This window comes from Danio aesculapii, chromosome 5 (genome assembly GCF_903798145.1).
Source record: "Danio aesculapii chromosome 5, fDanAes4.1, whole genome shotgun sequence".
In the NCBI taxonomy this organism is placed as follows: Eukaryota; Metazoa; Chordata; class Actinopteri; order Cypriniformes; family Danionidae; genus Danio; species Danio aesculapii.
The window spans coordinates 53,388,983-53,403,322 of record NC_079439.1 but is presented as its reverse complement, the minus strand read 5'-3'; the positions used below and the strand labels follow the sequence as shown (position 1 = coordinate 53,403,322).

General features: G+C 37.3%; 1 protein-coding gene across 4 annotated transcripts in view; it reads left to right on the top strand.

Annotated features, from left to right (window-relative positions):
• The window catches only part of fam172a (family with sequence similarity 172 member A), a 323,437-nt gene that overhangs the window by 230,909 nt on the left and 78,188 nt on the right, over nt 1-14,340 (top strand). For all 4 annotated transcript variants that reach the window (XR_008837858.1, XM_056458470.1, XM_056458469.1 and 1 more), the window contains exon 10: nt 13,802-13,886. Coding sequence is in view for 3 of the 4 variants with exons in the window: in XM_056458470.1 (XP_056314445.1) it covers nt 13,802-13,886 (85 nt within the window). In the remaining variant the exon portion in view is untranslated. The remainder of the gene's footprint in view (nt 1-13,801; nt 13,887-14,340) is intronic.

Sequence of the window (14,340 nt, the reverse complement as noted above, 5' to 3'; positions counted from 1 at the left end):
AGTCCAAAGACATGTGGTACAGGTGAATTGGGAAAGCTAAATTGTATAGTGTATGTGTGTGAATGGGTGTGTATGGATGTTTCCCAGTGATGGGTTGCAGCTGGAAGGGTATCTGCTGTGTAAAACATATGCTGGATAAGTTGGCGGTTCATTCCGCTGTGGCGACCCCTGATTAATAAAGGGACTAATCCGAAAAGAAAATGAATGAATGAATAAATGAATGAATGATAATAAAAATAATAAAACATTTTGAAATATAATACAATAGAACAAAAGGAATAAGATTAAATAACAGCTCTCACACTTTGTTAAATGCCAGACTATAAAGACTTATTTTAAGCTAGACTTAAACACAGAAAGTGTTTGGGCCTTTCTAACATGCAGAAGCAGACTGTTCCAAAGTCTAGGGCCCACTGCTGTAAATGCATAAAAAATCAACATAATCAAATTAAAATAAGTTATGTATGCTGGGGGTGGCGCAGTAGGTAGTGCTGTCACCTCACATCAAGAAGGTCACTGGTTCGAACCTCGGCTGGGTCAGTTTTCATTTCTGTGTAGAGTTTGCATGCTCTCCCCGCGTTCGTGTGGGTTTTCTTTCGGGTGCTCCGGTTTCCCTCAAAGACATGTGGTACAGGTGAATTGAGTAAGCTAAAATCGTCCGTAGTGTATGTGTGTGCATGTGAGAGTGTATGAGTGTTTCCCAGTGATGGGTTGCAGCCGGCAGGGCATCCGCTGCGTAAAGCATATGCTAGATAAGTTGGCGGTTCATTCCACTGTGGCGACCTCAGATTAACAAAGGGACTAAGCCGAAAAGAAAATAATTGAATGTATGCTGTTTATGTGATGTATTGTGATTAACAGACAAGTAAGCAACTTAAGTGTGTTACAATATTATTGTTGTCATCTTGTAGTCAGTTTTTGTCTTTCTGTGTTTATATACACCAAATAGCTACACAAAGTTGATACTTCATTTACTATACTCTCTTTCTCATGACTATTTGTACGTAGAATGCACAAGAAAGACAGAAAAAAAAAAAAAAAAAAAAAAAAAAAAAAAAATATATATATATATATATATATATATATATATATATATATATACTGTGTATATAGAGAGAGAGAAAGAGCGGCACGAGGTAAACTGTTAAAGTACAATATTGATGAACTACCCTTTTAAAATGACTTGATTACACTGACTGTTAATGTCATAGCAAAGGACTTCATACTTTGCACACACTTCACACAAGTGCCGCCATACAGTACATTGAGGACACAAATATTCATTTGTCAGAGGCCCTGATTAACACAGATGAGTTTGAGCATTTAATTTAATTGATTTTCAGATCTAATTCATCCTAATAATTGAAGCCAGAGGCTGGAGTCTGACTTTAGGAATGTTAAAGTCACTTTCAGTCCTTTTGTGTCACCCGTTAACCCCCTCTAATCCTTTTTACTCCAGCAGGAATTGGGACCGGAGTCGAGTAAAGGCATTCGGCTTTCTTACTTGCCTGTGTTTCCACCATAGCCCTGCCTTTAATCAGGGTCATGGCTCTATCGCCTTCCATTGTAGCGTCCATAGCAATCGCGATTTTGACATTATTCAGGCTTGAGATCAGTGTTTCTGGCTCTGTAGGGGTTTGTCGGAGGTGATTCTCTGTTCCTCGTGCAACCGTGAGCTCTTTTCGTGCAGGCGGTGGTAATTCCCCTTTTTCTCCTGGGGGAGGTGGAGATGGAGGGATGAGAGCTGAGAATTGGAGGGATTTTCGGGACGAGAGCGCAGTAGGACAGGTGATGTGGCGATAATAGGTCAGACTGAGGGCATGAGAGAGAGGGAGAGAATGAAAGAAAGAGAGGGGGAAGGGACGACATTGGAAAGACAGACATAAACAGAGCAACCTGAAGGAGGCTGAGATCCCCTTGGGATGAAATGGTATATACTGAAGGGGAAGAAACGGTGAGAGGAAATCTCCTAGGACATGGAGAGAGAGGAGAGAAATAGAGTGGAGAAATATCTATTGTCCACAAGAGTACCTGCAACTTGCAGGAAAACTGTAGTGATGGAAAGAGAAATGAGGAGAAAAGGGTAACACGATACACTGGTGTAGAAAATAGGACATTAGAAGTATACATATATGCTTAATATTGAATATTGCAACTCTGGGGGAAAAAATAATAAACAAAATTAAAACAAACATGTTCTTTCAGATTGTGGGACATTTTAAGAAGACCAGGGAACTCATTTATAAAACTTTGCGAAGAAACCTTTGTGGAACATTTGTAGAGTACAATAGTATGTTGCTATTTTCAAATAAATGTTTACAATGTAAAAATATGGATTGTTTCTATTTTTATTTTGTATTTGTAGTATTGCACGTTTCTATTCATAGAACATATATTTTTCATAAATATTTATTTGAATTTTTTTTTATATATAAAGTATATAGGATTTTTTTCTGACTGTGAGAATATTTTCTGACTATATATATATATATATATATATATATATATATATATATATATATATATATATATATATATATATATATATATATATATATATATATATATATATATATATATATATATATATATATATATATATATATATATATATATATATATATATATATATATATATATATATATATATTCGGCTAGAAGAAAAGCAGTTTTGAATTTTTTAAACACCATTTTAAGGTCAAAATGTATATATATGTATGTATGTATGTATATACTGTATATATATATATATATATATATATATATATATATATATATATATATATTTGTATTCATTATTTGTATGTATGTATTCATTATTTGTTGCTTTTACAACTGTGATTGAGGATAAGACTTTTGTCAGGTAGTGTACTTTGGAGATGAGCAGTTATTGCATCTGTTGACATGTTGCTGCGACACGTGTCTGTCTTGAATTTTACAGTAGCTATGGTGTGACGCGGCACTGATTGAGCAGATTGTTTGATGTTAAAGGGCAGCTATAGGATAAGAAGCAGGGCGCAGGGATGCTTAATAAGTTCATGCAGGTAGGAGAGATCTCTCTCTCTGCGGGGATCCAACACCTGTCTCCCGTTTACCTTCTCTAACTGGGCCATTAGGAGAGCGCTTAAGAGTCCCACCATGCTCCAGCACCCCGTCTCCCAGCTCAGAGGAGCAGGCAATACCACAACCATATGGCCCTGATTAATGCTGATGGGCCTTACCGTACACTATTATTGCTCATTTATGTCCGTTTGTCGTTTTTCATTTTGTGCAGCTTCAACTGGGATTGGATTTGGTGTGTAAATGGTTTTTGCAGTGGTCATTCCTATATTCATCTATTGCAGAGCAAAAACTTAGACCGCACATTTTATTGAATTATTTTCAGATGTTTATTTTGAGTTTGCAGCATTATATTGAAATCTGTATAAATCGTAAGTTGCTAAGACTTTTTTTTTTCAGTTGATGTACTTCCAAATGGAATATTGAGTTGGGGGCAAGGATTTATTTGTGCAGCAATCCCATAGCAAACTAATAGTAAGGAAGGCATGATTAAGTATATTATGAGTGAAGCTGTCAAACTGACATCAAAATAAAAGCATCGTCGGTCCAAACAAGAAAACAAGTGGTCAGAATTTGAATGAAGATTACCAAAGTAGCGGATTAACTTACAGAGATAAATTTTTCACCTAAAGAATAACAATATGCACTAACAAAATAAACATTATATAAACATAGTGTGTAGCTATGTTCTGTGAAAAGATGCACACTTTATTTTAATAGCCCCCTTTTGACTTCAAGTTGGCTGTAAGTGACATGTGACGTCTTCGAACCCTCATTAGAGCATTGGTAGAGTTATTAGGTTGGGTTTAGCAGAATCACCTGACATATTTAAATTACTGTAGCTGTCTCTACTTCCAAAAGTAATAAGAATTATAATAAAAATAATATTTCCTTGCTAGTAGTAATCCTTTACAATACTTATTATATTAAGTTTACATTAAAACCCACAGAATTGTTTATGGCATCCTTTTGCATTCTAAACGTTTGACTTTCCATGCTTATATAAACGGTTTATTTTCTTTTTTATTTTCCATTTTATATTATAAGTCAAAGGAAGATTATTTGCTGCATAACTTTTTAATCTTAAAATCTTTATTCATAACTCATATTGTGTGTTACCTTATTTTTCTTTAATACAATAAGTTCATTCAGTACAATTGAATAAGGCTAATAAACATGACATTTACGCTATTTAGACAATATTTGAAAGATTTTTCAATGTTTGCTTGAAATGTTAAGCAGATGTAGTGTTTAGCAGATTAATAAATACAAAACCCACAGAAATCACAAACAGGACTATTAATTTTCCTTTTAATCAAGTTTTCAACTAAAGTTCTTTTGTAGTTTGATGCTATTAAACTGTTTTGGCAGTTTATACAATTTGCCTAATATGCATGTGATTATATCTAATTATAATTATGTGATTATATCTTATATTTATGGATTTTGTTTAGTTTTTTTTCTCTACTTTCCAAAGTTAAACAATTGAGCTTCTATTTTGTTGGATTTTTTTTTTTTGCACAGAAAAAATATTTTATTTTGAAAGCTTCTTTATTGCTAACAACAGATTGGAAACAGGTTTCCATACTTATGGACGATGTTTGGCACATGTTGCATTTCCATATGCGCGGTATGCAAGTTATACTCGTAACACTTGCAGAGATGGAGTCTATGGGATCATTTACTGTGATTCAAGTCACTCAGACACTGAAAACATTCTCATTATCACTGTGCAGCACATCAAATTGCATATTGCTTGTATGTATGAATATATTTCAAAGTATCTTCTGTGATGCACTGAAGAAAGTACCCTAGAGAACATATATTCACTTTTACAAAGACTTTTGCCTCAAATAACTAATTTACTGTTTGTAGTTAATTTTTGTGGTGGTTAGGTTTAAGGGTTAAATTTTAACGATCAGGTCGCAAAGTCTAAAGCACATGGCGCAAAAGCATTAAGGGCGTGTCCGAATCAACTTTTGCTATTTTAAAAATGGAAAAATGCGCTCTGCCCCCGGCGCATGGTCTAACAGGGTTGTTTTTATTCTCCTATGAGTTATGGGTGTATTTTAAGCATAACATGCATTAAACCTCAGAGCGTCTCATATCCATTCCCTTTAAGAGTCAGTTGTGTTGCGCCATGGCACATTTGCTATTTACATGGCGGACTTTGTAAGTGGAAAAACTAAATGCTTCACTAGCGAGAAAACAGATAAACAGACATTCTGTAGCACGAGGATAAAGAACGAGTCTCCTCCATCCGTCCTATTTACTTTCTCTTTACTTTTTCTCTTTAATTTACTCCTTTATTTTTATGGATAAGGAAACGGTCCTGTGCGCACTCCACAGAAGACATCCATTAGCCCAGGGGTTTTCAACTTTTTAGGACACACGCCCCCACCCCGCCCTATCGTTTGGCTAATTTTGCTTGTGCCAGGCGTAGATAGGGCCCTAAGTATGGGTCATGGGATGTGGGCATAAGGCGTTAATATGGGGTTCATGTGTACTTCTAAACAACCAATATGCAATAATGAGCAAATAGTTAAAAGTGAGAGTATGCCCACATACTGAAGTTTTATCACTATAGGGATAGTTTGTCATGGTATTGAAAACAAAATAAGATATTTGGGTGAATGCTGGTTGCTGGCAACCATTGACTTCCATAGTAGGAAAACAAAATACGATGAAAATCAATGAATCTCAGCAACCGGCATTTTTAAAACAGCGTCTGTTGTGTTCAACAGAAGAAAAAAAAACTTCAATGGGTTTTGATCAAGTGATTGGTGAGAGAATTTTCACTTTGGGGTGAACTACCCATTTAAGTCATACAGGTTTAGAATGACATGCATTTTATCCCTTTAGCCATTGGGGAAACACACAATTCTGGATTCTGACACATTGCTAGTTCTGTCATTGTTTAATTAATTTTACAGTGTAAAAGGGATTGTGTGAGACTTTTGATATATTAGCTGCAGTAGATAAACTACTAAGAAAAAAAAACAGTGTTGAAAGCCTTGCACATTCAAGGTAACAACATTCAAAATAAGGTGAAAACCATATATTAACTGCATCAGCAGAAGTAGAGAAGCCCTGTATCCTCAAGGAAGAACAGAGCTACGTTAAAATTAATGTCTGTTTTTCTCTTCCAGACTACAAACAAAATACTTTAAAGCGCATTTATTCATATCCAATTTGTCTAATTAATTCTTGGTTTTCATTTGTATAATCAGACACTTTTATTAAGTACTTTATTACCTGAAGGGCCATGTTACATAGCTATATTTTTATGGGAAATATTTGTCATTTCAAGTCAAGACAACCACAAGCCATCAGATTTCACAAAAAGGTTGGACCGCTTCCCACAGTTCGATCCCCCAAAAATCCTTCCACCATTGCTTGATGTTTTTATCTGTTCTTTTAAGCTATGTCATCCTCTTACATAGTGGCCTTGGCCTTGTGTTTCATCTGAAACTCATGGTGGAGCATCAGCCAGCCCTGACAAATCTGTTGAAGCCTCTTCCCACCCCCCGCCTCTTTGCCACTCACTCTGGCTGGGACTCGGCTCTTTGAAATTCCTGCCCTTGCTTCCAGCCCAGCTGACATCTTTCTCCAGACGGCATGAATTAAGATTGTACAATAAGACACTTGATGCAGCAGTCAGGGAGCGCTCCTCTCGCTGGCCCGACTCCATGGTGCACAACTAGGGCAGCAGGAATTCTAAAAATACACAATGCACGCCTGTTCATTCCAATGGCAGTTGTCTTCTCCCCCAAACCCAGGCACGCAGGCGATTGACAGGATTAAGAGAGAAGAATAAAGACAAGAGAAATGAGAGGAGAACTCCAGAGCCATGGCACAGAGCTTCTTTCTGACTTTGTGTCATGCAGCATGTAAGGAGAACATGCCAAAAGCAAGGATGACTTATCAACTGCTTATCAAAGATGTAACTGAGCATAAAAAAAAAGATGCTGGAAAAACTGGATTTTTTCACATTTATTTTAAAAGTATGTGTTGTTATTGTTATTATTATTATTATTATTAGAAGTAGTAGTAGTAGTAGTAGTAGTATTGTTGTTATCATCATTATCATCATCGGTCATGGTGTTGGTGGTACTGCTGTTATAGCTTCATTATATTATAGTTACAGATTTTTGATGCTTTTAACCCTGGGGTCTGAGGTGATTTGGGGGCCTGTAAGATAATTTGACATGCCCTGACATTTGTGCTTATTTCAGCTACTTATTACATAGTATTGGCCAACATGCGTTTTTTTTTTAGAAAAAAATAAATAAATAAATACTATGCGTGGTTAGTACGTTTTGGGTTAAAGAATGCCAAAATAAGGTCCAAAAAACAACACTGAATGGGCCTGAATATGACTTTTGAGAAACTAGTCTTGTAGATTAGAATATTAACTTCACAATTATGTGAAAATTGTTATATTCCCTCATTCAAAGATAACATTAAAATGATGTACATTTTGTAAAGACTATTTTGGGTCAGCATACTGTATGCGTGGAAGTAACAGTGGTCATAAATAATTCCTATCCGAAGAGAAAAAAAGACACTCCCCCACTTGCTAATGTTCACCCATCAGGGGCATTGCAAACGCAGGTATTTACAACACTCCTGGATCCAACTGTGCACAATTTCACTGCGTGTGTGTGATTTCTGTACAGTCTTTCACTGACAATTACAGCAGAAGCCCCTATTTCTCTGCGATTGAGGGAATTATTTTTTTATTATTTATTTAGTTATTTATACAGGGACAATGTACAACATAACACGTTGTGCCAGAGTTAGCTATAAATCTAATTTACATCTGCGAATGAAAGTACTCCATTTCTCTCTCTCTCTCTCTCTCTCTCTCTCTCTCTCTCTCTCTCTCTCTCTCTCTCTCTCTCTCTCTCTCTCTCTCTCTCTCTCTCTCTCTCTCTCTCTCTCTCTCTCTCTCTCTCTCTCTCTCTCTCTCTCTCTCTCTCTCTCTCTCTCACTGTGGCCCTGGTGTGACTTTTCCTCTAGGCTGCTGGCGTGACTTTTTATCCCCTCTCTTTTCTTCTCGGCTATATGCATTCCCGCGGCTGTACCTGTGAATTGTTGCGGGACCCGAGCAGATTTTTTATTCGGAATAAATTTCCGAATAAAGCGCGGAAGCGGTCGTCAACTCTGGTGTAATTTTAACAGGAGTGGGCGGTCTCACAATATCGATCCCGAGCGAGCAAGCAAGCGCGCTCGTGTGTGTGTGTGTGCGTGCGTGCGTGCGTGTGTGTTTGTTTGGTGCTGTCTATGTTTGTGTATGTGTGTGAATGAGAGAAAGTGTGGTGCTGTGTGTCCGTGTGTGCGTGTTTATACAGACAGATTGTTATAGCCACTCCCCAAAATACAACACTGTGTATGGAAAGCATCGTCAATGCACCGTGATGCACCGAGATATCGAATTGAACCGAATCGATGGCATGATAATCGTAACCAAACTGTGAGACCAGTTCACACCTCTACAAACTATGTCCAGCTGCAAAACTGGACTTTTTCCAAACTTTTACTGGTTCAACTACGGTATAAAATAAATAACACTTATAACATGTGTCATGTTCTGAATAAACCAACATCAGATCACAGTGGTCCCGAGAGGTTAAATAGTCATAATTCCAAATTATTCCAGAGAATTAAAATGAAACAACCGTTCTAGCCAGCAAGCTGTGTTTGTTTATGGGCATGCACAAGTTCAGGCAGCTATCATCATCTTTTGGTTTAATGGCAGACACGGGAAGAGCTGGCGTGATGCACATTCTTCCAGGAGAATTCTATGGATTACCTAGCGAGACGTTTGTTTTCAAAATGAGTTGGGAAGTGCAACTTCCAAGCTTTATGCAGGTATGTCTCTCATGTATATCTCTCGAAGACGCCTCTCTAAGACACCTCAAAACGCGTATACGTGGCCGCCAACCCCTGAGGGTTAAATTATAAATGAAGAGTAATTGTGACACTGAAGACTTGTGCGTTTTCACACAAGTTGTGGCGGTGGAAAGCTTAACAATCACATAAATAAATTATATTTAAAGAAATATTTTACACAACATTTTATACTGCAATATTTCACAGTAACTCTATGTGTGCTGTTTTTTGTATAAAAACATCTGTAGGCATACTTAACATGTATGGTTTTTTTTCCCTAAAATTGGCTTTTTGGTTTGAGGAGTGTCTTCATATTTGTTTTAATCTGACTTACGTTATTCTTTATTCACTTCCTGTTGGGAGTATTTGCATTATTGTTAACGTTTACGCTTCTGTCATCCACTTGATTTCAAAGTCTGAACTTTACTGTACAGCACAGATGCCACTTTCACACCCATTACGACCCTAGGCCTAACAATCATTGTGTTATTTTGATCTGATTTATCATGAGACAAACAATTATGAGTGAAACAATGGCCAAAAAGATTGATGGAACTCCAAATCCCATTCCTGTGCTTCTCAATATACACCCCTGCCCTGTTACCCAAACACACACACATGCACACACACACATTGAGGGTCCCAGTAGGGTGGGAGTGTGGTGACCCCTGGGGTGACACAGGGCTCAGAGGTGAAGGAGGTTGACAGGCTGAGGTGTGATGTGACCTGGGGCTCTGTCATGTGTTTGCTTATGTATGCGAGTGTCTTTTGTGGGGTGTCTGGGGTGCTGCAATCGCCTGCTCTGTCAGGGGAGCTCGTCTCGGGAGTTGGTTGAGAGTTTGATAGCGTTGTGTTCGTGGGTATCTGTCTGTCTTACCATCCATGTTTGTGTGGACGGGTGGGTCACAGTCCCCTCGGTAGTGGTAATGGCTGACAGTGTGATGTCTGCGAAAGTAAACAACCCGAGATAAGCAGTGCTTCACAAGGACGCCAGCTGCAATACACTAATCTCGTTTGAATTTCTCTGTCTTCTATTCAGCTTGTTTTATCTTATCTCCAGACCATGCTTTTCCATGCATGCCTTTGTAACTTTTTTTTGTTTTACCTCTACAGTCCATTTAAACAGTATGATTGTTTCCATAATAATGTTCTGCTGAATGTTATCGCATGGCAATTTGTAACTTTTTGATTTAGTGGCCAACTTAAGATCTTACTTGTACATTTTAGTATGATTTACCCATTCTCCAATTAGGGGTATGGTTATGAGTGATGTTTTTGGGCACTGTCCCATTCAAACAGTATGTTTTTTTTTCCAAAATACATGTTCTGTCGGATGAAATATCACTGCAGTTTGTATAGGGTTGGGTATCATTTGGGGTTATTTTGATAAACAATAGAATAGAATAAATTCATCGGTGCTAAATTGATACTTTTAAAATGGTGCTTAAACCGATACTTTTAAGCCACAAAAATATGGCAGATGATTTTAAAAAACGTTTATATGACAAAAATTTATTTTTAATAATTTTAATTGAACAATATAATTAAAGTATAAAGTATACATCAGGGCTATTCAATTAGTTTGTCATGGGGGCCAGTTCATGAAAAGCATCCCGAATGAGGGGCTGGAGAGATATGACTGTGATGTCAATATAAATGATGACACAACAGCTATATAAGAGCCCATATGCTGTATTTTTGCTCCTTAAGACACTTTTTCTACATTAAACTGTTAATATGTTGTATTTTGAAAGTACATAACATCACTGCATTGTGCAATGTGGCTTTTTTACAAACACATTCAAGTGATGTATTTCGAAGCACAACAAAATCAGTGTATTGCTCAAGTAGGCTTCTTCTACATTCAAACACATTCATATGTTATGTTTTAAAAATGCGGAACAACTAGGGATGCAACGATTGTAGATTTTGGTTGTACGATTTTATAGTCTGAAAAATAATCATGGTTTCACGGTTATCACAATTATCATGCATTTATTAAATTCAAAACACTACTAGTTTAGAAAATCACAAGAAAACTGCTTATATTTTAAAGTGTTGTTTATTGCTGCTCAGTAACCAAATACAGCACAAAATATTAATAAAAAACAAACAATAGTTCATTTCACTCTTTGGACGTAAAAAATAAATTAAAAATGTTTTGATTAAAACATGAGTGAGGATTTTACATTAAAAATAAATGACAGAACAATGAATAAATATATAAAAATAAGAATAAATAAAAAATAGTATTTGTCTAATGTTAATTTAAGCTATATATTAGCTAAGAATTTAAATGAATTGTTGTTATTACCTGCGTTCATACAGTATATACATGAACATGCACAATAATTTGAAATAATTCGTCTAACGTATCTTTTGTTTACGTCGCACTGAAAGCCACGCACAACTCTCACCACTACAGTGTGAGATAATTTCTACTGTGTGCGACTGTAGGGTGCGAGTACGTCGGTCCGCTTGCGAGCCGTGCACGCACTGCTCCCAGTATGCGCACGTCTCCATTGGAAATAATGAACTTGCGTGCTGAAATGACACAATATGTGAACGGGCTGCTGCTATAGTTAATCCAGTGTGCGTGCGTATTAGCCTCGTATAAACTTAGAACTTTAAACTAGTACACAGTTACCATAGCTTTGTTTAGTTGGGGCAGTTTTTTCCTTGCAACAGAAACGCGGCGATGAGAAGACTGTACAATTAATAAACCGTAATGAATTAAAGTGTGGTTAATAGTGAAATCGGCTAATCATTGCATCCGTATTAGCGATATCACTGCATTGTACAAAAGGCCTTTTCTACAAACATATCCAAATGTTTTTGCTGCCTGTGCCACTCGCTTAATGTCAGGTGACTCACTCTCTGCGCAGCCTTCAACTGCAACTCATGCTTTATTGAACAGATGCAAGTCACTTCATAACTATAGCGACTGTTTTTTTGACTGAACTAAAATTATTTTTGATGTCTTGGTCACACTATTTGGAGGGCCGGAACAAATTGCCTCGGGGGCCGGGTTCGGCCTGCGGACTGCCAATTGAATAGCCCTGGAATACATCAATTTATATTTTATATATTTGAAGTGCATTATATTTCTTTTGACTAATTGTTTGTTCTATCATCTATCATTTCCATCCATCCATCCATCGATCCATCCATCTATCTATCATTTCTATCATCAAAACTTCGAATGCAAGATTTGCATTATGCAATTAACATGGCGGTCATCAAAATCAGTGAACTCCTCTTATCTAGGGTTGGAGATTGAGTTGGGGATTCAGCCGTTACTGAGCACATTTACATGGACACCTTTTGCTATCTGTTTTTATGATTAATACAATACTCTGATTAAGAGTCTACCACGTAAACAGCAATTTTTGATGACCTTAATCCGACAACAGTCAAAATTTAACTAGACAGAAATGGAATTAAGACATGTGGAGTATGCATATTTTAGTTGCATTATTGAAGTTCAGTACAGACATGGAAACGCCTCAATCAAACTATTACCATCATGTACTTTAGGACTTTTCGCCGCATTTGGCAGTAGGATAGTCTGCACATACATGGCTGTTGCAGCACCACATGCACACACATCACGAATGCGTAATTCGGCGTGTGGTGTGAAACACTCAAAATTACATGAAACTCAGAACGAACCGTTGGATAGCCTGGTGAAGCAACGGCGTTAATTGATCTATGTGCTATAACATTTAAAACGGGAAAAATAAAAGGAATGTTCAAAAAGCAACTCATAAACACCTTAATCATATTATTGCCTTATGCAGATGACTGATGTCCATGTAAATGTAGTCACCGAAAGTGCCAGATAATGTCGCAAGCTGTCAAAGCCTTTAAGTTGAATCCCTGTGTCCTCAAATGTTTCATAAAGTCTGACGTCTCTCCCCCTACACACAACTTTTGTAAAGCATCTACTACACATTGCTGTGTCAGAATCCTTGCTTGTAAAACATAGCCATACTTCAGAATTCTTAGTTTAAGCAAATTAGAAGAGTGTGATCATGCTTGTTGATGAATCTGAAGAGAGTCAATCACCGGCTACACTGTACTTTATGCTAAGTAAAAAAAGAACAAACGTATGACATCGCCGATGGTGTCTGGATTCCTCAAAGTTTTTTAGAATTAAATGTTTACAGATGGTGTGACACAACGCATACCTATGTGTGCCTTTAATGCACCGCTTGTTGCTACTTATGTCTTTGTCACAGCACCAGTGGCACCGAAAGTAGGCACTGAAATTCATATGGTGATACTGTCTGGTGCATACCGGATACATGGTTTCAGTACCCAACCCTATTTGTTAATGTTTGAATAAGTGGCTAATTTGTGTTAATTTGTACCATCTCATTTGTACATTTTAGTATGATTGCTCATCTCCCAATAAAGGATGGGGTTTGTGGGCAACATTTTCATACAGATTAAACCATATGAGCATGTACAATTAGCCACTTTTCTGACAATATGTAATAAAGGCACGTTTCCTCATGAGATTGGACTGGTTCTGCCACCATGCGTCAAGCAAAATCACGGAGTACTGTATTAGCTTAAGGATGTGATTGTTTGTTTCAACAAAGCATGCTTAATTAAACCTGTTTTAGCTGTACACAAACACTCCTGAGGACAAGTTGCGAGATGGTGTCTCAGGAACCAGACTGATGACATTGGGAGGTTAGTGAGGTCCTACCCCTCAGAGGGCCACCAGCATTGTGCCCACTCCTTCCCAAAAAAAAAACACAGTCGAAACTGTCAGTGTGACATTTTTCTAAAGTACCTAATTGCCTGCTTCTTTCTCCCTCCCCTCTTTTTTTTCTAGCACTGCTGTAACTGGGTGTCGAGCCCTGAGCCTCTGGATACTCTTGTGGACCCCATGCTTAACGACTGCCCTCGTGTTTCAGCAGGTAAGCAAACACATCTGCATCAAAGTTCACGCTCTACCTTTCTTATCTTTACTTATTGAAAATCAAATCCAAAGGATAGCAGAGTTTAGCTCCAGTTCTAATTAAACCCACCTGAGCCAACTAATAAAGCTGATTGTTGCTAGTGTGTTGGAACAATTTGGAGATTAATTCTACAAATCAATGACATTTTAGCAGCAGGATTTGACACCTGTGCTTGAGGACATACAGTAATAGCACATGCAAAAAATTTTATGTTTCTGTAATGATCATAGATTCCTTTGGACAGATTTGGACAACATTTGGTGCACATATTTACTGTGTCCTGGTGTTTCTCTTTACCAAATTTTGTTAAGTTTGGACTTTGTGTGTAGAAGTTATAAAATTGTAATTTTGGATATAGCCCAGGCTGGTTGAAAATACTTGTTTTGGCCTACATGTTTGTGAAATCACAAAA